General features: G+C 43.1%; 1 protein-coding gene across 1 annotated transcript; it reads left to right on the plus strand.

Moving 5' to 3' along the window:
* The first annotated feature begins 1,660 nt into the window (after window positions 1-1,660).
* On the plus strand, window positions 1,661-7,657 carry LOC119652074. Its single transcript, XM_038056011.1, has 2 exons — window positions 1,661-1,782; window positions 7,358-7,657. Exons 1-2 carry the CDS (start codon window positions 1,678-1,680, stop codon window positions 7,655-7,657), a joined length of 405 nt encoding a protein of 134 aa, XP_037911939.1. The 5' UTR covers window positions 1,661-1,677.
* Window positions 7,658-25,755: the final 18,098 nt, after the last annotated feature.

Genomic DNA, 25,755 nt, shown 5'->3' on the forward strand with positions numbered 1-25,755 from the left:
GTCAGGCATGGTCATTTCGGGGAGGGCCTCGCATGAACGCATAAGGTGTGGGAGCCACGCTGCTTCTAAATTGCAACGGCTGGATTCGCTCAAAACACTTCTCCAGAAGTCTTCTGCCTGATCCAGATCGAGGTTGCTGTCCCGACTTGAGTTAGTGAGATTTTTGTAGAATCCCCGTTGCTTCTGGAAGAACAAGGTGTTGTCTGTCCTTCGCTGAAAGCTTTTTTGATACCTACGGATGCGATTGGAGCATACCGCAAGTTTCTGCTTCAGCACCTCGAGGATTTCTTCGATTGGCATATCATTGGACAGATGGTAGTTTCCAATGATGTTCGCAACGCATCTGTGCACTCTTGGGGATGGATTTCCAAGGAGTGCTTGCGTCACACGACCAAACTCCTTTCTCAATTTTTCGACTCTTTTGTTGAGTCGAAACACCCAGAACGGTAAAGTCCTTCTGCGCATACCTCTGTTATTCGCTCTAAGATGTTGATTATGGAGACGAATAACCGTGGCAGCTGCAACGTAGATCAGGCTGTGAACCTCTGTAGCAGTAATCTCGCTAGCCAAACGATCAGTCAAAATTCTGTCAATGGCAGCAATGATGTTAGTAGTTGCCGAAGTAAACTTCAGTTTTGGGATCTTTGGCCTAGCGTCTGGGAGAATCTCAGCATACTCTGTGAATGCGGCCTGGAATGCTGTCAAAGCCTCATTATAAATTGGATCGACATCCCCAGTTACTAAGCTTCTCCTGACTACTGGATTCATGGAGTGGAGTACTTGTGTCACTCCTTTGACTAGTCCGGTAATTTGATGACTCCAGCCCGAGCTCAAGGTATTTGGAGGGGAGCCGCTGAAATAAAGTGTAACGTCACTGTAATTCATCCGATAGGCGCATCGATCCCTTCACCCCGGATTACGGATTTGTTAAGGAGGTTTACTCCCCTTGAACGGGAAGAATCGGTAATGGAGGACGAACACAAAGGGAAACGTTCTGCTTGTCCGCGGCTACTTATTTACAAGATTAACTTGGGATATTCGTAGCTGACCCGGTGGGTCATGTCATTATCCGCAACCCATGACACGCGCCTGGTCGCATGCAGCTCTGCGTTTGCAACTCAGGTGAGGATAAACCTGGTACGCCAGGATATATATATATGTGTACACATCCATTTTCAATAACTGAAACTTTATTACCTTCTCGGTTCAAAGGATAGGTCCAAAATGTTTATTATTGTAGAAATTAAAATACCACCTCTACTTTTAGGATTTCTTATATTTTTAGATGATAAGGAAATGTTTGCCCGAAGATATTTGTTTGGAATTTGAAGGAAATAGTTTTATTACCTGGCAATATATTTATGGAGGTAGGATATAAGTAAGATAAGTAATAAAAAATTACCAAGTCTAAGAAGTGTTAGCATCGTGCAGAGACGCGAATAGTCCCTGTAATTTCGTCCTGTAAACGCGAATTTGAGATAAAGTTAGGCGATAACCGGGCGTTCGTATCTAAGTAAACGCGATCGGAAAAGCTTGCATTCGCAGGCGAAAACCCAAAATTAACTGGAATTCTGAAGCGAGCGTATTTTCGTAATATTGGCTCCCAAGTAACCTGGGCACAACAAAGCGAAGCAAAAAGGATAAAGCCAAAGGATTTTAAGCGACAATACCCACAAAATGAGCACTCTACCCGAAGACTTATCAAAAGAGTATTGTATCTATAGGTACACAACGAATTTCCAAAAAAAAAATCCACGTGAAAACACAACGAATTTTACTTACGTAAGTAAATTTAAGACCACCTTAGTCAAATTGCGCCAAATATTATAGAAAACTTACACAATTTATATACAATGAAATTTTTTTTAAAAATAATTCATTTATATTTCTCGTATTTTATCGAATCAAAGAACTCATCAGTTAAACTATCTTGAATACAATTTATACAGCATTAAAATTGTCTCATACGCACATTATTGAATCCAAATATTCATTTTTCTCGCCAATCGATATTCTCTACACATGCAAGCATGCAATAGTGAGCGAAGTGGTAAAGTGAACAGTCGTGGTGAGTGCCTGCAATTGATTCCATTGCATTTCCTTTCCTTTTTTCAAAAAAAGTGTGATCTCTGCGAATTACGTCGAATCCCAACAATCTTATACATCCAGCGCAATTAAACACGAATAGTTTAGTTGAGGAACTATCTAATTTAGAAACTTCAGGTGCAAGGAGCAATGGATCCAATAACGCGGCCGATAACGAAGCTGTGCAGCTCATTACGCGAGTGGTCACAGAAACCCTCAAGACTCAAGGGAGACAAAGCTTGCTTTCTATCATGAACCCAGCATCCGATATCAATAATGACGCCGATCTACCGATTAATGTCGATAATAATAGGAATTTGTCAGAAATGGACGAAAGCCCCGACGTTGTTAAAAGTTTAAGGACGTTTTCTGGGGAACCAGGAGAATTCAGTTCTCCTCTTTGGGCTAAAATTCCCAAGTGCCTAACTTTCTCCATTACGCGGATAAGGGGGATCTCGGTACTTTGGAGTACCAAATGACCACGTTCGTACAAGGTGGAAACACCAGTTCCAAATTATATGAGGAGGCTTACAACCATTTCTCACTCATTGTGTTATGTGAGTCAAGATGCGATGAATATTATTACATAGTCTTATCGCGACAAAACGTTAGATACCTTTGTTAGGGGCTTAAGAGGCGATTTACAAAGATTATTAAGCATTCGCGAACCTGTAGATCTACCACAGGCTCTACACTTGTATTTTAAATAACAAAACATGGATTACCGTGCCCAATACGCGAACAATTCAAATTCTTACTAGAGGAAGGTACACCATAACGCTCCTCCGATTCCGCCGCGGAAATTAATAGCAAATCCTCCTAGACTAGCCCCAATTCCGGTACCTAGACGCGAATTTCATCCATAACAGCTTCACAAACCTGAAGCTCCTCAATATCGATGTCCTTCCTTTCAAGTTTATCAACAACCCCAGCGTGAAAATAACTACAGTGGACCACCCGTTGATCAGACTATAAGGTTCCATGCTGTGAATTATACTAAGAGACTACAAAACCAAAGATGGCTCGCTTATCGACACCAATAACCACCTCAAGTAAAAAGGGTTTATTATACAGAACCCGACGAAAGTACCGACGTCACACAAGAACAGTACGAGAAGGACACGAATGAAGGGGACGAAGTTTATGACCAAATTCTAAGTGACTACATAGACTCAAATAATGAACCAAATATCGACCAGGCGGAGCAACTTGATGACATCTATTTTTTTAGATTTAGGTGCTCTTCACTTCCATATTTTGAACATGTCGATAGAAGTGGAGAGCTACTGAAATTCTTAGTGAATACCAGGTCTAATCAAAATTACATACAGCCTGGACACATTTTAAATTATTTACCAAATAATAAAGTTTCTATTCTCCGTCTCAGGCAGTATCAAAGTCACCCACTATGCCTATGTAAACACGGATAAAATTCAATGTTTTATCCTCCCAAGTCTGATTTCTTTCAATAGCATCATTGGAAATGATACCCTAAAACAGCTGAAAGCCATCATTCATGAGAATGAAAAGTATATGAAGCTCCACCCAAATTTACATATTCCCTTAAAACAGCATGTCTCAGAAACGGGCAACAACATCAATATCAGAGCCTCACATTTGAATAAAGAACAATCAAATAAATTTAAAAGTCTTCTGAAAGGCTGTTCCAAGTTACTCGCAGACTCCGACGCAAAATTGACATACAATAGTACAGTCAAAGGGGAAATACATACTAAAGGTGATGACCCCGTATACTTTAGGTCGTACCCCTATCCCATGGCTCCATGCAAGGGAGGTCGACTAGGAAATAAAAAAACTGCTAGAAGACTGCTAATATGAAAATCCAGTTATACAAATGTGAGTTTCTTAAAAACGAAGTAGAATTTTTAGGTTTCATAGTAAGTGATGACGCGATCAAAACGAATCCCAAAAAGGTGCAGGCAATCGGAAACATGACCACGCCTACAAGCCTAACGCTCAGAGATTTGCTGTCATTTTTAGGAATGTCAAGGTATTATAAACACTTCATTCAGGATTACGCTAAAATTGCGAAGCCCCTGTCTTCTATTCTGAAAAGGGAGAATGGACGAGTGTCCAAAAATCTATGAAAAAATAAAACCATTCGCTTAGATCCAAACGCCGTACATGCCTTTAATACTTTAAAAAATTGCCCCATTTCCGAGGAAGTAGTGTTAACAGAAAGAAAGAACTCCTGCTAACAACTGACACTTCTGACTACGCCATTGGCGCAGTCCTTGCTCAAAAAAACAAACCTATTGCCTTTCTCTTCAGAACTTTAACGAAAACCCGAGAAGATTATGCCGCGATTTGGGCTCTCAATTCCTTATGCAGCTACCTATACGGTTCTCGAAAGGTAACAATCAACCGCTTGGGTATGAGGTTAGATATCGTCTTCTATTTGTAGTTAAGACTAAAATTGATAGGCCAATAGCTTACTCCAAACTACAATTTTTATTTTACAGTGTATATATATATTTCGAGAGCAACTTACTCTTTTCATCTCTTTGCGGCAAGCGATGAAAAAACTGTTGGAATATGGACAACAGTTGCACCATCTATTCATCGACTTTAAAGAAGCCTATGATAGCATAGCCAGGGTAAAACTGTACACGGTCATGAGAGAATTCGGTATTCCGACAAAACTAATAAGACTGATTAGGCTGACCCTGACTAATGTGCGAGGCCAGATAGAAGCAGCAGGATCACTCTCAAGACCATTCGACATCAACAACGGTCTACGACAAGGGGATGCCCTATCATACGTCCTCTTTAATCTGGCCCTGGAGAAAGTGATCTGTGATGTTGAGGTAAATGCAAGAGGTACGATCCTTCTTAAGTCCACCGAATTGCTGGCCTATGCTGACGATATCGACATCATGGGAAGAACCACCCGAGACGTACAAACTGCCTTTATCCAGATCGAGCAGGCGGCACACGATCGAGATCTTGGGCTGCACATCAATGAAGGCAAGACAAAATATATGGTGGCAACGTCAGTACCGAACACGAACCAACCAACAACATCAAACCGCACTGGTCAAACGGGAAGAATAAGGATAGGAGAAAACTTTGAGACCTTTGACAATTTCTGCTATCTAGGGTCGAAAATCACAACCGTTAGCAGCTACGATGATGAAATCCGCGCACGGTTGTTGTCAGCCAACAGAGCCTATTTCAGCTTACAAAAACTGTTCCGCTCGAAACGTCTCACCATAGGGTCAAAACTCTTACTGTACAAGACAATAATCTTACCAGTCCTCATGTATTCCTCGTGAACTTGGGTCCTTAGCAAGAGTCTTATTAATGTTAGCGTCTTCTCACAAAACTTCTAGACTTTCCTATGGGTCCAAGGTTGTCGTCTGATTTGTATGACACAAGAGTTCAAGCGAGTGTCCGGATGGTGCAAGCGGTTAGAGCACTGGGCGGTCGTAGCAGAAGGCAACGGTTCAAATTTCACTGGTGGCTGGGAGATTTATTACCGTGCCTGTATGTCGGATACCAGTCGACTCAACTGCGAACGAGTACCTGAGTCAAATCAGGGTAATAATCTCGGGCGAGCACAATGGTGACCACATTGCCTACTACAGTATACTATAGTGTACCCTAACGGTCTTGAATGAAGTGCCCTAACACACTTCAAGGCCCGGCTCCAATATGGATTGTTGCGCCAACGATTATTATTATTATTAAGAGTTCAAGATTTTCGCGTTGAATGGTTTGGGCTTCCTCGACTATGTGCGCTGCTACTGATGATCTTATGCACGACTTTTGTTTCCGAACACTACTTGCCGCTTTCTTGATATGTTCATTAAATCTAGTCGTTATCAGGCGTTTAGTCTGTCCTATGTATATTTTATTACAGTCGCTGCACGTTATTCGTAGATGCCGCTTTTTTCTTCCGCTGCCAAAGGATCCTTGACGCTTCCCATTAAATTCTGCAAGGTGGATAATCGACTCGAACCTACGACTTCCAGTTGGAACGTCGGGTATTTCAGGCAATTCGCCTATGTGGTTGTGCAGAGAGTTACACACTAGTACCGCTATATTACTCACAATGACATAATCCTAGCCATCATCAAGGTGCATGTTCGACTAGGGTTTATCGCCGGAGCTAGAGACAAGGATCGAAGGGGGCAGAGGCGGCGGCATTAGCAACACCACATCGAACTGCTGGCAAAAGTTATGGTACTTCCCAAAGCACTCTTCGTCGCCGTCCGGCAGAAGTCTCCGCTGAGGTTCGGGGCGAATTGCAAAGAGCGTAGACTTTTGGAAATGAATATGGGATTCTCAGGCTGTATTCATCTCCAATGACTATGAATATTCTATCTCAAATCAATGACGAGAATGCATCTTGACAGTGTGCCGACAAGTCGCCATTGCAATTATAGTTGCTTATCTGAGCGGTGCAATTGCGACCGTCAGATTGCATGCTCAGAAGATTCGCTTTCGTGTTATTAGTTTGCGTAGCCATTGCCAGCAGGTGGGTGAAGAATGAAGTGTAGAGGGTCTCGAAACTGTGCCATTCCGAAGACACTAAAGCAGAAAATTTTGTCGGATGCAGTCGGTTGCGACGGTGTGGCCATGGACGTGCTCAGGAGCGTGAGAAACCAGGGAAGCCTTTTCATATCAGCCAACGAATCCCGATATAACAACCAACTGAAGTAAAACAATATTGAGGCGGACTTTGGCAGTTAACTGCCTTTTATGCTCAGTAGATTACTGCGGAAGACTACTACATCTGTATAGCAGCGATCCCAAACTAATAAAGATTTGGCGGCAGCTAGGGAATGGTGGCATACATGTTATTCCAGAAGAAGTCACGAGTAACTGTACCCCGAATGAAAACCGATACTAGTTAAATACAACAACTCACTGACTCAGGTATTGTAACTACTGATGGGCAAAGTATTTACATCGGGGTGTATGATGCTCTGGAAATCGAGCTCATAAGATAGCACCTAGAAGGGACTTTGGACCAATCCGACTTTCGGAAATCATGTAAAGAGATGTCTCTAATTTCAAAAGTAGCCTGAGCGGCACTAGGGGTCTTTCAGCTCAGTCCTGCGATCCAGGCTGGTCTCATACTAAGTGGTAATCTACTTGAATACTGCGTTTCATGTGGGAGTGAACGATAAGATGTCATCCAGTATGGTTGACATTCCTAATGTTGTCCTCAAGCATCTACCGAACGTTGCTATTCGCAATTATTACATTCTATTCAATAAATTAATGAACGATTCCTTCTTTGCAGGAAGTGGAAGAAAGCCCGATCTTGAAGAGAGGGAAGGATTCATCTAGTCTCATGGGCTACCGCCCAATCAGTTTGCTGCCTAACATCAGCAAAACGTTTCAGGTTTTGATATTGAAAGCTTTGCACGGGCACATCAAAAAGAAGGAGTTATTGTCAAATCGCCCAATTACGATTTTAATCTGGACATTTGATTCCTTGAAGTACGCCGGTAGGAACTTAAAATGGATTTGGAGAGATTTCCATATTGTCGTGAACGAGGATGTTTCTGAGCGATTCTTCATAAGAAGCGTCTTTACGTAGGACTTTGTAAATAATGTAAATATTATACAGGTGGTGCTTCACCTCTGGTTATTATGAATTAGTTATTCGATTATATTGTTGATATATTGTTGTGTTCATTTCGTTATTCATTCATAAACAAGTCGGAATACCGGAAGCTGGCGCTTCGGGTATGAAGCTTTTGTATTCATCTTATGTGAAAAACTTTCCACGCAAATTTTTCTATTTGTACATGGCTAAAAACCCAAAATATTCGTCCATATTTTTTTCAAACTATAAAAAATATGTACATGTTACGGACGTACGTTAAACAAACAAACATTGCCTGTAACCGAATACGGTACTCTGTATGCAAGTATATAAATTGATCGTACACCTATTTGTGATTTACTTCGTCCATAAAAGTATGCATATGAACATACAAAGTATAAATATTGAGTACCGCTTGCTTAATGTACAAATATATCTATTGTTTTAGAATGCATGAAATTTACACAAAATGTAGAAGTTTCACCTTCCATAACTTTGTTGGATCTTTTACACTTTCTAAAGTTAGGCCTTATGGTATCCCTTATGCAAGCGTCAAATTTTGTAGTTCTAGCATGATCTTAAGGAGTGTTCACCCAATATCAAATGTGGGACCAGTTTCGTAAAGTAGTAATTGAGGTTGTGTTTCACACAAAACCTTAAAAACGAGAAAAACATTTTAAAATGCCAAAATAATCATCCATTTGAATACATACGTATATATTGGTTATTTTATTAGTGTTCAGAATAAATAAATTGTATATTTTTGCATTAGCCTTAAGTATAAATTTAAATGTTATGATAAGCAGAAATTAGCATTTTTCGTTATTTTTTCATATATTACTTTCTAAGGTTTTCTGTAAAACAATAACTTATTTACTATCTACTTGGTGGACAGATGGCAACTATGATATCCCACGCATACAGTTAGTGACATAAATTTACAGCAGTTTAAAGGGCACCTACCATACATCTAAAGGGGGATGTAAACATTTTGTCTCATATATAGTCACGTGGGGTATCAAAGGAAAGGTCTCAATTAGTACTTTCTGAATCTAATATTAGTGTCATGAGAAACCGGTTATTAGTGCCAAAGTTATATTAGTTCGAACTTATCAATTTCGGGCGAATTTACTACATCTGAAGTCATACAAATAAGATGCTGACGTCATAATTAACAAGAATAATTGACATTCGAGTGAAATATTAAAATTCCATTTATGAAGAATCTACTTCTCCCCAATCCTTTTTAAGATTTTGTGTAAAAAAATTTTATCGGGGACTGTAGCAGCGATTGACAACAAATTTGGTAGAAAGATGGAAACTGTGAACGCCCACGCATACAGTGAGTTACATCTTTTTACGTCGAATTTAAGAGGAGGCCCTCTAACATGCAAAAGGGGGGTGTTAAATTTTTTTCACCAAATATAGTCATGTGGAGTATCGAATGAAAGATATCGATTAGCACTTTTCGAAGCTGGTGTTAGTTTTGACATTTGTTGAAGAGGCGGGGAGTGCGGGGGATCGAAATTGATCATTTATTTAACGGGGCCATTCTCAGAAACTACCCAACCGAAATATCTGAAAAAAATTAAAAGGCTGCCACTTTATGGTGGCTACGCTCCGAAATACCTTCCATATCGATATGTTAATGTTAAAGTTAATAATAGTAGATTACTATAGTTTTCAGTAATTGGCTGCGGAACTGTCATGCACTCATTGTGCCTCACATAGGTAAACACAAAACGTTTTATACGTGAAGCGTATAGCTTCCGGTTTCCCGAGTTGTTTATTTGCTGCAGTTGCTTTTTTGGACATGATCTTCACTTTCCAGGAAAAAAATTTTTGGAGCGAATCTGTTATATTTACGTTAATTGATTGAAATGTAGCTATTGGCTATTTCCATAGTAAAGGATTATATGCGGAAAATGATTTGAGTTGCATTATTTTTCCAAGTGGTATGTCTGACATCATATTGAGAAAAAAACAGTAAGTAGTTTTTCGACCGGGATTGAAGCTACGTCTAAATTTAACCGTATTCAGATATAATGTTGAATATTTTTCAATGTTCCGAGTCATTCGGAAATTATAGTGGTAAAATGGTTAAGAGTCGTATGTCAAGTTTATGTCGATCGCTGAATTTACCAGTCTGAACAACGTTCGAATGAGTTCGCTAAAAGAGCCAAGATTGAAACCAAGGCTTTACATACCATGGCCAAATGGCTCTGAATGTAGAGACGGATGGAAACAGAATTGAGAATTGTGTGTGTGTGTTTGAGGTAGGAGAGAGGCCTCTGAGCACTCAGAACTTAGTGGTCCATTGTACTCGATTCCCCCGTCTAACGGAATATCCCAGATTCGTTTATGTATCGCAGGATTTCCGTTAGTGGATGTGATGCTATCCGCTGTAGTTGGAGCACATCAGCACAACAAATCTGATGTCTGATGCGTCCGTAAGCGGGCCACTCACATAGAAAATGTTCCGTGGATTCCGCTTCCTCATTACAGGATGGACACGTATCATCTTGGATAATTTCTATTCTGAAGATATGCCCAGCTAGTGAATTATGGCCAGTCAAAATGCCCACAGTACTTATGCAAGTCCTCCTGTATTTGACAGGATAAACTTTGCAGTATGTTTGTTTGGTTCTGACGGGAAGAGTTTGGTCTGTCTAGTAGCATTAAGGCTTCGCCAAATATCATTATGGAAAGCTTTTTCCCAGTTTTTGATAGCAGCATCAGTCAATGCTATCGACTCCCCAATTGCCGGTTTTGGGGCATGGGGAAAGCCTCTTTTGCTAACACATCCAAGATTACAGATTGCGATGCGCCCGCCTTTAAACTGCTCGTCAATCAGCCAGGTTGCATCCTTTAGGATCGCATGTACTTCAGCCTGAAAGACCGTTGTGTATTGTCCCAAAGGAAAAGCCTGCTCCAGAACCATTTTCTGTTTTTGAGCCATCGGTATAGAAGACGTCAGTAGATCCTCATATGCATTCTTCTGGTTCGTTCCAGTTTTCTCTCCGTTTCAAGATAACATCATATCTTCTACAGATGTATGGTGATTTGAGAATCGGAAGACATCGCGGAAACTAGATTCAGTTCTCCCAATGACCCAATGCTTTGTGCCCTCCACGTCCATTGTTTTCCCATAGATCTAATCGAATTAGTCTATGAGCCGCTCTCATTGTAGTGCTCTGAATCAACAAATCCAAGGGCTGCAAATTGAGTAATGCATTTAGAGCTGCACCGGATGTGGTGCTCTTGGCACCGATGATACCCAGACACACAGTTCTTTGCAGTGTGGCTAGTTTACAGCGAAAACTTTTCTGTTTCACCTTAATGCACCACACTATGAATGCATAGGCAAACACCGGCCTAATCCTAGCAACATATATCTACATTACTACCTGAGGTCTAAGTCCCCATGTCGAGGCAAAGGTCCGCTTACACAGCCCATAAGCTGTGAGAGCTCGTTTCATCTTTGTTTGTTTTCATCACATGTTTGCTCCAAAGAAGCTTCTTGTCTAGAATAACTCCAAGATATTTCACTTCTTCGGAGAGTTGAAGGGTTGTATGCTTCATCTCTGGAAGGCAAAACCCATTCAGTTTCCTCCGTTTTTTGTGGTTTTATTGGAATTTACTGAAAGTCCATGCCTGAGACACCAACTGCCAATCAAATCAACGGCGCGTTGTGTATTTCTACGCACCATTCCGAGATCTCGACCAACAGCCAGTACAGCCACGTGATCCGCATAGGCTTGAACGTGTATTGGAAAATTTTGCAGTTTGCATAGTAGTGAGTAGTGAGATCAGCATAGCAGAAGTGGCAATAGCACACCTCCTTGAGGGCAACCTTTGGTCGCTGCCGTTGTTAAGTAGCGTTCAGCATCCACCTCAGCACACAACAATCTCTGCATTAGCACAGCGTAGATCCACTTTATTAGAGTTTCGTCAACAACATGCTCTCTAGCGGCATCACAGAACTTTTGGAAGGGCGCACAGTCAAAAGCCCCTTCAATGTCCACGAACACCCCCATCGTGTATCCACCCTTCAGAGTTGCATCCTCTATCTTTGAAACCAAAGAATAAAGAGCAGACTCACAGGACTTTCCACGTTGGTAAGCATGTTGGTTTTCATTTAGGGGGTGCGACTTTAGCGCTTTCTCGCGAATGTGACGCTCAACCAGTCAGTTCTTTGGATTAGAATAGTTATTTTTCTCAGGCTTTGGTATGAAGACTACTTTCACTTTCTGCCATGAGGAAGGCACGTAGGCCAGAGCAAGACATCCTCGAAAAATATTTCTTAGAAGTTTCTCTAAGTGCTCTCTACCCTCCTTTAGCATCGCTGGGTAGATGTCATCCATCCATCCATAGATGCTTTGAAGTGTTCAAATGATAGTATAGCAGCTCTCGCTTTTTCATTGGTAACTACCGCTCTCGCAGTGTCCCGATTCCCCTTGCAACACCTTCATGTTGAAGGGTTTGCCGAAACCGCTAATTCTCTTCTTCCGACTTCTGAGACCTGTTCTCCCGGGTGGTGTAGTTTCAGGATAGTCTGTATAGACTCAACTCTGGAGTTCGTGAAAGTACCATCCGGTTTTCTGAGAGAGTCCAACTTGGCCGACTTATTCTTATTAAGGACTCTGCACAACCTGGAAGTCTCCCTTTCACTTTCCAGTTCCTTACAGTACGCTCTAAAAGAGTCTCGTTTCGAACGTTTTACGAGCCTCTTATATTCGCTCTGTGAGTTCAGGGAGTTTAGCCAGTCTTTACCTTTATTGCTTTTGCAAGCACGATTTAGAAGCCTTCGGGTTAATTTCCTAAGTCTCTGCAGTTCTCGGTTCCACCATGGAACCGTTTTACCACTTTGAACTCGGGAAATAGGACAAGTCTCTTCTATCGCCAAAGGAGTCCTTAGTCGTCCAGCGAGCTCAAATTTGTAGCCAAGAAGTTTTCGAATTAAAAAAGTCCGATGACTCGATTAGTAGGTATGCTATGCAATTGACTCCAGTTCCATTGAATGGATGAAAGGTGGCTGGCTCTAGAGTCAAATGGCCAAGGATAGTGGAGGAGTAATGGAGGCTTTTTAGAAGTTCTGGATAAAATTGAAACATACATCAATAAACTGGCGATGATGGTGCATAGGTGTGGTAGTCCCACTATGCCCCATTTAGTTATTACTGATAATCCAAATGGTAGAATTGTATTCTATGTATTGTATCCTACGTCACGTAGGTATGCAATTTATTTTTTAATTAAGTGGGAAGGGAATTGATAGGGTGCAGTTTTATCCTCCCAATTTCGTTACCTCGGATTCGAATTCCAGCCGTCATGGAAGCTCGCATTTGTGTAGCTGCTGTGAGCATACCACTTGCACACCATTAATTCTGATTACATGAATTGAATTGCCTTGACCGGTTCCGACCTGCCGACCTGCCAGAGGCCCGATCTGGATGCAGTCACAAAGCGTTCAAATCACCACCCAGCGTACGACCTCTTGGTTTTTTTCAGAGTTTAATATTCAGATCAATGACTGCATTGAAGATACCTCTCTCGCAATTTCCAAACGATCGCTGCAACCCCATATCGATCACGAATATTCTAATATCGGACGTGGTCATGGCGTATTATGCAACTGATGCAACACCTTCGTGTCCACTACCGCGAGACGCTATCCATTGTGTATTATAGTCGGCCAATATTCAGAGCCGTAGAGGGCGACACTTCTCTAAATTTTCGACTTGAGACGTTTTTGACACGTCGATCAAAAAGAATATCAGTTGTAGAACTCCACTTTATTTAGATTGCCCTAATGCATGAAGCAGTTTTATGACGCAGTGCTTCAGTCGCAGACAAAGAGGTGTGGTGAGAGGGTATAGGCAGCAACCGAATCGGACGGTAATTTGAACATTCTGTTGAACTACCTTTCCTTTCCAATATTGGAACGGTGGTGTTTTTGTTTGCCAGATGTCAGATGATGTTATGCCTTCTTCAATAACCCAATTGAAGGACTCAATGAGCCACAGTGCTGGGTCCCAAATCTTCGCTTTCCAGAGCTCCTATACGATGACGTCAGGTTCTGTCGGTTTTCTCGATTTTATTCGTATTATTACTTTCTCGACTTTAGTAGCGCAGACATGTGAAATTGCTCCAAATGTTGGGAGTGCTTATGGAAGTGGAGGATGAACAAATTCTTCAGTTGAAATATGTTCGAACTATTCACGCGATCTATCCGTCACTGCTCGTCGATCGGCCAGAAAAATGTCATTCTCGTCATTAACGCAACAGAAGTGGTCGACATCCTGTTTGGGTTGGTGTTGGCTTTTGACAAACGATACCGATCTCCCTCGCCATCCCGGGTGTACAAATTATCGTAAAGATCTTTGTAGTAGACCGCTAAGTAACAGCGATTGCTTTCATTACTTCTCGGTTGGAAATCTTGTCAATTTGTCAGTTAGCCAGTGTTTTATCGTAGAGCCGTTTCTTTTCACGGATCTTCATTTGGACATCGTCAATTCAAAGCCACGTATTTCGGTTGGTAAACCGCTTACCTGCCTTAGTAACCCCGAAGGTTGCGTAGGCCGTTTTGTGGATCGTGTCTTTAACTTCTTTCCACCATTTTTCCACATTTGTAATGATTGTGGATCACGTAAATAAAATTATTTCTTCTCACGAAACCGCCATCATTTAATGCCCGGCGGGCCAGTGTCCAATGGAGAATGTAGGAAGATGAGACAATCGTTTGCGGAACGGTCAGTTGTAGGTTCAAACAAATGCGATTTCGGTCGTTGTAATTCACACCCTTGGCGGATTTTGAATTGCATATAAACGAGGGGGTTTTCGAATGAATTTCTTAAATATGGTAAATATATTACTATTAAATTTATTTGTGTAGCTGTTGGAGTAATTTTTCACAAAACCTAAGAAAGACAAGGTAAAAATAGCTTCCTCATGTATGGGACTTTAGAATTTCACTTGAATATCAATTATCCTCGTTAATTTTTACGTCAGCATCTTATTTGCACAGTTTGTGATTAAGTAAATTCGCGAGAAGTTGATAGAAACAGTTGAAACAACTGTTGTAACTTTGTTACTCTAGATTCATATGAAACTTTGCAGTATTGGTTCTCCTACGATGAACTTAAAAGGTTTTATCCGGTCGATTTCAAAAAGTTGGTAATATTTTCTTTATTTTATTTTATTTGAGCAGATATCAGAATATATTTTGACGCCCAGATTTCATATAAGCACTGCTTTGGGTAGTTTCCGAAAATTGGTCCTATATGACTTTAAATTTGCAGAATTTCAACCCTCACTCACCCGCTGTAATTTATTTCAAACTGGTCTGCTCCTGAGAGTACAAATTGAGATGCGATATTTCACACGGATACAGCAGGGGACATCGCCCTTTTACATGTATAGGAAGCCCCCATTAAACTCCACGTAAATTTATGTCACTCACTGCACTCCATAAAGGAGCGAAGTGAGTGAGTGAGAAGGTAAGTGGCCGCCCCATAGCCAGCCCTTCACCAAAACCATCGCCAAGAAAAATATCGGAAAGGATACAATCCGTCGTGGTAATTTCGCCTTAATAGCGGTACACATGCACGATGTCGAGCCGCTATTTTCTTCATTTTATTTTGAATCTAAGTTCGTCGTACGTGCAATCCAAGTGCAAATAAGGGTACGTGCAGATCCTCATATATACTGGATAGAACACAAGGATCCAAGCGCAATTTGCAACACCGCTAAATAATTCTCTTACTTTTTTAAACCATCTTAATTACCTGTTAGATAACCCTACCCTTCCAGTGCGGATGCCTTTGAGGTTCCCTTCGGGTTAAACATAGACGGACGAACAGACAATGAATCGATTTTGATAAGGGTTTGCTTTATACAAAACCTTCAAACCTATTTCTTTGTTCAGCTTATCTCACCTCCATCACGGAACAAAAAACAAATGTTCAGTGGTACTTTTCGCGAACTAACCTTCACGCATCACTTTTCAATATTGTAGAATTCCTGTGTTATGGTTGAAAAATATTTCGAGTTTTGTGACTAAAATTTCAAAAAGGATTTAAAATGATAATACATTAGTTACAGGGTCAGGTTGCTAAAGGAACTTTAAAACAGAATAATCAATCTCTTTTCTGCTGAAAAGTGACCAGACGCCTTGAGAATGACAAATTCAAAGGATTGAGATTCTTTTTTAAAACAGCGAATCGATATGCATAGACGCTAGAAAAGTGAAGGTCCTTGCGGAATTCTCTAAGCGGCTGCTTCCCTTTAAAGTAACTCAACTATAACTTCGATCGTTGAATTAACAGTCAACTAACGGACTTGCGAAACTTTTTAAGTTTATTTCACTCCTCAGCTGGGCCTGAACAGATTTCTAGCTTCTTCATAAAGAACCTGGCCACAACTTTAATAAAATTTCACAATGCAATTTTCAATTACCATATAAACAACGACTATACTCTCTTAGAAGGAAATTGCGACAGAGGCATCTTTGATGTAGTGATTGATCTGAATATTGAACTCTGAAAAAACCTGACTGAAATAACAGTGGCTTCATACGCTGATTTGAAAGCTTCGCGACTGCATCCAGATCGGGCCTCTGGTAGGTCCGCAGGTCGGAAACGATAAAGACAATTTAATTCATGTAATCAGAATTAATAGTGAGCAAGTGGTATGCTCACAGCGGCTACACAAATGCGAGCTCCCATGACGGCTGGAATTCGAATCCGAGGTAATGAAATTGGGACGATAAAACTGCACCCTATCAATTCCCTTTCCAGTTCATTAAAAAATAAATTGCATACCTACGTGACGTAGGATACAATACATAGGATACAATTCTACCATTTGGATTATCAGTAATAACTAAATGGGGCATAGTGGGACTACCACACCTATGCACCATCATCGCCAGTTTATTGAGGTGTGTTTCAGCTTTATCCAGAACTACCTGGGCAATCTGACACTAGAGCCATCCACCTTTCATCCATTTAGCGGAACTGGAGTCTATTGCATAGCGGGATCAGCTAAGCGTAGGTCAGGCCTCATAGAACTGGGGTAGGGGCTGTGTCCCCGAGGGTATACCCGTTCCTGACTATTGCGGCCCGCTCCCTTGCACACGATGCGCTGGTAAACAACAAATGGAGAATAAAAACGAACGGAACAAGGAGATAGTGGAAAGAGAGAGTGAGCTGGCTGCGTTTATTCGCAGCACGAAAATGCGCCGTTCGCCCCAGCGCTCGGCGATGGACGCAACAAGGGCTGAAATACCCGACGAGACATCGGGACGCGCAGACGGAGAGAAAGACTCGGAAAGTGATGCGGCACCTGCAATGCAGATAGGAACCCAGACCGTACCGCACAGTGCTATAATTGGGGAAAGAGGCACAGTGGAAACTGCCGAAACTAATCAAATGGTTTCGAATAGAAGCCGAGTGGGAGGACTGTCGACTACTCTGGCGCAAGTAAAGAGGAAGGACTTATTAATATAAATGCACGGCAGTTATGAAGCACATGCGATCTGCGAAGTTCCTCCAGAAAAATGTCGGCAAGCGGGTGAAAAACGGGCTAATGGAACTGGAAGAGCTCCTGGACAGGATTTCATACTATAGGCGAACATGGAAAGTAAGGCAAAATGCGCAGGAAGCAGAAACAGCCGCGCTTCCCGAGGATAACACCACGACTACCAAACGGATCACCGAAAGCCCATTGCAGAGCGAACTTGGTGAAAAACGAAAGGAGGAAGGGACATCTGAAGGAGACTTCACTCGGGTACTCTCCAGGACTGAAAAGAAGAAGGCGAAGAGGAACAAAAGACAATAAAACATCGCGCCATCAGAAAAACCTCTGCCTAAAACTAAGGCGGACACGAAGGACGGAGTACCAAAAGAAAAGGTGGGAAGACGAAGGAGGACTAGACCGCCAGCTTTGCTTATAAAGCCGACGGAAGGCAAGATTTTTGCGGAAGTCCTCAGCAAAATCCGTTACAAAATTAAACCTAAAGACAACGGAGCGGAAGTGTCTTCCATACGTAAAACGAAGGGTGAAGGGTCTTAGTCGAACTAGGGCCGAAGACTATAAATAAAGTCACGTTCTGTGAAGCAGTCAAGGGGCTTCTGGAAGAAAAAGCTTTGGGTTCCAGCCTGGAACCCACGTGCGCTTTGGAAATCCGAGACCTTAACTGTCTCACGGAAAAGAACGAGGTAGAAGAGGCCATCAAATGTGAATGCCCGGAGGTAACCAATGTCCGGATTGGTATCACCTCCGCGAACTCCCGAGGCCGAAAACTCGCTGTGGTGGAAGTTGCTGAGCAATAGGAGGAAGCTTCTAAACAGCGGGAAAATAAGAATTGGTTAGGTAGTGTGTAGGATACGAATTCGGGCCGCCCCAACCAAATGTTATAGATGTTTGGATTATGGGCACACATCTGCAAACTATAGGGGACCTGACAGAAGGGGAACATGCCGTAAATGCCGTCAGGCAGGCCATAAAGCGAACACCTACAATGGAAAGGAAAGCTGCGTCCTATGCAGGAACCGTGGCGCGGCTAATGAGAGCGTTTGGCACACTGCGGGATCGAGGCGTGTTCAGTTTTCAGAGCAGAACTGGAAAGAGTTAGGACACGGTCAACATGATTCGTACCCTACAAATCAATATGCACAGGAGTGCAACCGCTCACGAGTTGCCAGTGCAGTTCGCTGCGGAGACCAAAGCTGATTTAGTACTCATCAGTGAGCAGTACCGAAACGTGGCACCCAGACATATCAGGTACCGCTGCCATATGGGTTCGGGACAGCATCCTCCTTAGGGTTCTTGCCCAAGGCTGAAGGGACGGCTTTGTCTGGATTCGGTGTTCAGGGATAACGTTTTTTAGTGCCTATCTTGCGCCGAATGAACCGATGTCGGACTTTCGTCGGAGGTTTGATGTTTTGGGAGATGCTATCTTAAGCACGGATGGGCGGATCCTGGTCGGGGTTGACTTGAATGCTAGGGCACTTGAATGGGGCATGGCTCACACAGATTCCGGAGGGAAACGAATTCTGGAAATGGCGACGAGAACAGGACTGGTAGTTCTAAACACCGGACCCACCTCAAAGTTCCGGCGCCCGGGCTGCGACGGAAGCATTCCAGACGTAACCTTCGCGTCGGAATCACTGGTGTCGCTGGTGGACGGGTGGCGAGCTCTGGAAAACTTCTCGGCAAGTGGCCACCAATACATTGCTTTCGAAGTGGTGGCCATAAACTCTCGGTGTGCGCCATCCCAGCGAAGTGAACACCGGGAAGTTTGTCGAAACTCTGGGAACAGGTGGGGCCACGCCGGAGGGTACTCCTGGGTGGTGCCGCAGCTGACACTGTCGTAAATTTAGTTATGAACCTGATAACGACGGTCTATGGAACCTCCATGCTCAGTAAGACACCGAAGCGCGCAACCCTTTCATGTATTGGTGGACAGTGGAAATCGCAGAGCTCCGGAAGGAGTGTCACAGGCTCCGCCGCTTAAAACAACGCCTAGGCGACCGGGACGAGGCATGCACCGTAATGATGGAGTACAAATCAGCCAAAAGGAGACTCCGCAGCATAATAAACAAGAGCAAAGCTCGCTGCTGGCAAGATCTGGTCGACGAGGTAGATGGGGATCCATGGGGACTCGGTTACAAATTGGTAACCCGAAAAATCGGGGCTCTGCGGAAACCCTGTTCACTTAACGCCGAGCATATGGACCGCATTGTAAGGGCACTCTTCCCCCCGTATGGGATGGTGACGTTGGCGCGGAGAGCGCAGAGGACTGTCCACTTTTCTCTATAAAAGAGTTGGAACAGGCAGTCCTCTCTATGAAAATCAAGAAGGCGCCAGGACTCGATGGTATTCCAGCAGAGGTATACAAACTGATATTCCAACACCGGCCAAACCTACTGCTCGGCGCATTCAACGCTTGCCTGAAAGAGGGCATTTTCCCTGCTCGTTGGAAAGTTGGGAGGCTTGCGCTGATCCATATAGGCAAAGCCGACCCGGAATTGCCGTCTTCATACCGCCCATTATGTATGCTTGACACTGCTGGGAAAGTGCTCGAAAAGCTCATCAGAAGTAGACTCGCTGAAGCGATACGCGCTGCCGGAGAATTATCTCCCCGGCAGTTTGGTTTTAGAGAAGGGAGATGCTGCCATGCAAGTCGTGGACGGCGTTCGACGAGCACATAGCTGCCAAACTCGACGGATGGTGCTCCTCGTAACACTTGACGTCAGAAACGCCTTTAATTTCGTAAGATGGAAAGACACACTAGACAATACTTTCAACATGCAGAACTATCTCTTACGGATTTTGAGGGACTATCTGAGGAACCGCTCACTGCTCTATGAAACACTAGAGGGTCAAAGGTGGATGGAGGTCACGTCGGGGGTAGCACAGAGATCCATCCTAGGGCCGGACCTCTGGAACGTTACCTATGACAGTCTGCTTAAACTCGACATGCCAGAAGAGTCGCGCCTGGTCGGCTATGCAGTTGATGTCGCAGCGCTTGTTGCTGGACGCACTGTCGAACAGGCGCAAAGCGGACTCGGCATATTGATGCGACGGGTAAGCGGATGGATGACTACTCATGGTTTCAACCTTGCACTGGAAAAAACCGAAGTAGTCATCCTGACTAAAAAGAGAATTGCGACCCTGCGTCCCATATCGTTCGGCGAGTCGATAATCGAGTCAAAATCAACGGTAAAGTACCTCGGGTTGACTTTTGACTCAAAGATGAGCTTTTCTGAGCAAATCAAAGCAGCAGCAAACAAGGCTGCAACTGGAGTTTCGGCGTTAAGTAGGCTAATAGCAAACATTGGGGGTCCTAGGTCTAGTGGGCGACGTCTCCTGATGAGTTCAACGCAGTCTGCCCTGCTCTACGGCGCAGAGGTATGGGCTGGTTCTCTTAACAAGGAGGTATATCCTAGACGCCTCGCGGGTGTACAGAGACGGGGAGCTTTACGGGTGGCGTCTGCGTACCACACTGTCTTTGAACCGGCCGTGATGGTGATCGCGGAAGCGATCCCAGTTGCCCTCTTGCTAGGGAGCGTCAGACCATATACAAGCGCAACGGAGATGAGCCAAGGGAGGTGGTTGTTCGTGAAGAACGGCAACACACTCTAGACGAGTGACAGCTCTCGTGGCAAAATGAAACTAGAGGCAGATGGACTGCGTGGCTCATCGGCAACTGAGGTGCGTGGCTGAATCGAAAGCATGGTGACACTGACTATTTCCTTACCCAATTTTTAAGTGGGCATGGAAGTTTTCGTCTTACCTGCACAAGATTGGAAAGGTGCGTTCTCCGGATTGTGTGTTTTGCAATGGAGTTGTGGACGACGCCCACCACATGGGGTTCGTCAGCAGCTCTATTTAAACACAGGGGATCTTTCTCCAGACAACATTGTGGAAGAGATGCTGAGGACTGCTGACAGGTGGAACCGTGTTGCCCATTACGTTCGGGCTCTTCTTGTTGCTAAGAAGATAGAACTCGACCGGTGGAGGAGCCGGATGGCAGGGGGTTCCTTGAACTGACAGTTCCCTTCCTCCTCTCCCCTCCCGTTGGTGAAAGGAATTCCCTGATTCGAAGGCTCCGCAAGGCGGGAGAGTTCGGGGACTAGCCCGAAGTAATGTGACAAACGATGGGGAGGTGTTTAGTTGGTAGTCCGACGACGTACCGAATCGGGAGTCCAACACTGTGTGCGTAAATGCATTCACCTACCCTGCCTCAAAAAAAAAAAAAAGAAAAATAGCTAACCTAGTAATCGAGTCATCGCACTTTTTTAGTTCGAAAATTATCTTCTGCCACTTTTGAAGTCAGTTTAAAGCGTCCATGAGTAGCAGATCCGTACACTAACCAAGCCATTTACATCCTATTATCTCAGGCCAGCGAGCTCCGATGATATCAAGAAAACAACTTAAGCTTTAGAAATACCAAAGGGACCACCGTCTACTCTCATGTAACCTCAAATAACCTCATTCTGACGTTGGGTTTCCAAATTCTAATCAAAAGAACTGAGGCGGGCCTAACGTTCTTGGAGCGACAACAATTTCGGTATCACCGCCGGCAGTAACAGTGCCTCCTTATTAGTGCAGATATTAGGAGTGCGATGACCAGCCAAATCCGGAGTTTTTTTTTCGATGATATTAATTCTGAATTCTGCCCCGTTTCTCTCCTTCTCTACATTCAAAGCCATTTGGCCAAGGTCATATGTCCTCTGCGTGACAAAATATTGGAAGAAAGATATCATATTCCAATGAAGTCTACAAGGTGCCCTGGATAAAGCCGTATTAAAAACGTTACCAATACCAAGAAGTAATAATATCGGGAGCAGATTACAGCCCTGGCGGACTCTGTTTTGAATTTCAAAATGCTCATAAATTCTACCGCGAAGCAAACCCTGGATTTGCACTCGACGACCCGTCTAGTGAAATACCTTGGATTCGTTAATCTAACGCGGGATTTCCGTAAGCAAATATTATGAACTCTTTCGTAGGATCGATTTTGAACCATCGGTGTAGAGGATTTCAGTATACCCTGACCAAGCTTTTTCTGCCCTTTCGTTTCATTTCTTCCAATATATTCTCTAATGTTCTGCAACCCTTATACATATGCTTCAGGAGTACTCCTTAGGGATGTGCTTTCGGCTCGCTTATTTAGGGATAGCATCCTTGTGGCAGTTTCACGGTGGTTGTGCCCATATCGCAAACAGAGCTCGTTATGGGTGCGAGCTTGGGGTTGCGCTGTAAAACTGGGGGACGTAATTCTAAATTGTGGCAAATTAGTAAGAATGGCCGCACATGCACTGGCATGAATGATAATGCTGAACTCCGTATAAATCAGTGCCGCTATGCTAATCACGACGGTGCTCTGATTGTGATCTCCAAACCGATCAGTATCCGAAGAGGATCATGAAATTATGTCTACGCAGCAGGTGGTCACGTTCACACCCTTGGGTTTTCATGTACTCTCATATCCACTATTTCCCCAAAGACACAAATGAGTTTGTCTATGAGCTACTCCCATTACAATAATATGAATATATGAACATATGTATACATACAAGTCTGTAAATTCTATAGTACATCTAGGGCGTCGTCGGATATCCATCTAATTGACGTATAACAGAAATCCTTACGCCACAGAAGCGACAACAGTACACCTCCTTAGGAGCAGCACCTACTTGAGTATAAAAGAGCACTTGTGTTAGCGTATCAGACACCCAATTAAAGAATCTTCGATATGCTCTCTGGCAGCATTACAAATCTGCAATTTCCACGAACAATCCCATCACGTAGTTCCATTTAGAGTTGTGTACCTTGGAAACCAAAGAATGGAAAGCATCTTCGGGTCTGTGGCTTTATTCGACTTCATCGTGATGATGGTGGCGGTGATTTTGCTTTTTTTTCTTCGGTTGTGTCTGTCGTTTTTCGGCTTATTTTTTAATGAAAAAAAAGGCAAATTTTATTTTTTAATTGCCGAATAGTTATTCCTCATACGCCAGTATTTCGAGGACCAGTTGTCCTCTTCCTCAGCGAGCTTCTGTCTAAGAGAAAAAATCAGTGAGGAAGAGGACAACTGTTGCTCGAAATGCCGGGACATGAGGAATAAAAAACGCATTATTCAGCATTTCAAAAATAAAATTTGTCTTTTTGATGATTTTGTATCTATTTGAAGGAGGAGTCCACATCAAGTTACGGTGATTGGCCATTTTATCCATGAGAGGTAGAATTACATCGACTGTTAAGTTTTTCGGTGAATGAAGAACGTGGCGGCAATTTATCGTTCAACCCCAAGATGCCAAACTTGTAGCGCACAAGCTCCAAGTCAATATTTTGAGAATGATGGGGTCCTAAGTCCGCATCAACTTAACGCTGGACTGGACCAAATGGGGAGCAGGGGTGAGGCAGCGTCTGACGATTTGCCTCTGCCCTGGTAAGAAACCGTAAAAACGTCATCGCTTGACATTCCTCCAAGTCAAATTGGGTTAAAGGTAATATTGTGGGGGCAGTTTGTACCCGTGTAGAGGAGTGAACGTATATTCGAAAGCAGTCGAGGGTCACCGCCGATAATTGCACTTTTATCGCATTTTCTGAAGAAAACAATCAAAACTTATGCTAACCGACAGATATGTATTCAATTTATTCGTTTTTCACGACAAACAGGAAATTCTTGATTTCGCATCTACTTGTAGAGAAGGAATGTAGTGTTGTCGGGATTCCTTGGATGACGGTCTATGCTCTCGCCAGCACACGCTGTCTTAATTGCCGATGGCCCCGGTGGGCGGCGTAGTCAGTGAATGGATAAATAGAAGCTCGTATAATCCGTTCACATTTAAAACTTCGAAGCAAGATAGGCGCCTGGGTGGTAATCTTTCATGGATGGACAGTACTTGAAGGCACTAGAAAAGGTGGACTGCAAAATGCCGTCTGAAGTTGAGAACGCAAAAGTTAAAGTGGTTCTTTCGGCGAAACTGAAGTACGACTTTGACACAGTCAACGGCGGTCCAGGAGGTGATGAAGATCGCCGGTCTGACGGGGAAGCAAACCATGCTGATGGTATCGCATATAATTCTGTAACAGAAAAATTTCGTATTGATACAGAACGCTGTTCCACACAAGCCTAGAGCTAACTATGACAAAGTTGCCACAGGCAAGAGTGGGGAAAGTGTATAGGCTTACATGGTTCTCGACCGATGAGATGCGCTACAAAAATTATAATATTCGTAGTGTACAATTCTTATCATTAAACTTTATTATTAACTATATAAAAATATAACAGTTTGTAGGGACAGTACCTTCCATTTCCCCATCTTAGAGAACTGTGGCGGATGGTACTGGATGTTGATATCACCCTACTAATTGACAATTGAGCTTTGAGAGTGGAGAACTTCAGAGGGTTTGATCAGAGATTCCTCTTGAATCATTCATTGCTGGATACTCTTGAGTGTGAATCTTGCTGTAGTGGTCTCTTCTTCAGAGTCCCCCGGAGGTTCAATTGGAGGAAGTTTTGTCAAGTTATCAGGACCAAACTCGTAGGAGCTCCTATTGATAACATTGGCATGATAAATGATTTATAGTCATAGTTGGGGAATCTGGAAAAGGAATTCGAAACCACCTTTAAAGTCTCGTGGTCTGGGAAAAACAGCAAAAAAATATTGGCACTGTGATTGAATGAAGATCTGGTTTTCATATTCATAGCAGATATGATCATGAATCCGCGAAGGACTTTCTGCCAATCTGTGTTTAGTGCTGGATGATGAAATTCTACCCATGCAGCAGAATGATGGTGTCAGAAATGTTAACCTCTCAGATTATGGCGTTTAGAAAGATATGCTTGTCGACTGCTACATGTCAAATCGATGAAAGCCCAACCAAAGCGGAGCTGACGCTATTTATCACTCAGCAAAGTACCCCCTCTCCTCCGCGGCACTCTTCGCCCCATGTAAAGTATCTGAGTATGATGCTGGATTCTAAGTTAAATTGCAGAGTAAACATAGAACCAAAAATTATGCCTCCAAAAGGACTTTTGTACGGAAATGGGGTCTCCGGTTAGGGGTGTTTCTTTGGATGTTCACAGCTATGATTCTTCTCATCTTAACGTAAAGCCTTATTGTGTGGTGGCCGGCGTGGGCAAGAAATGAAATATAACCAAGCTTAATAAGATAGGATACGGTGGAGCTGCAGCCCGCCCCGGAAGATGTTCTCAATGTATTACTATACTTAGCCCCTGGGCCTCCAAATTAAACACACTAGTAAAAAGCTTTAAGACGTTGATAGCCCTGCGACTCAACAGGGGGATATTAGGGCGACATTAGCTAAATAACTCGTAAATTTTTGGGGATTCCGAATGGGCTATGCCTCACCTCAAAGGCAAGGAAATTTGTCTGTGGACTTTCCAATCAGGTTTCAATGGTAGACTGGCAATATGTTGCCAAGTTATGATACAGTATTCTTTCTTTGTAAAGTCTACCAGGATTAGCCAGTGAATTTCATGTGAAGGTACTGAATGACACTGAAAGTTTATCAATGGCTAAGTCGCATTGCGACCTCCAGGCTTAACACAG

The sequence above is a fragment of the Hermetia illucens genome, chromosome 3 (assembly GCF_905115235.1).
Source record: "Hermetia illucens chromosome 3, iHerIll2.2.curated.20191125, whole genome shotgun sequence".
NCBI lineage: Eukaryota > Metazoa > Arthropoda > Insecta > Diptera > Stratiomyidae > Hermetia > Hermetia illucens.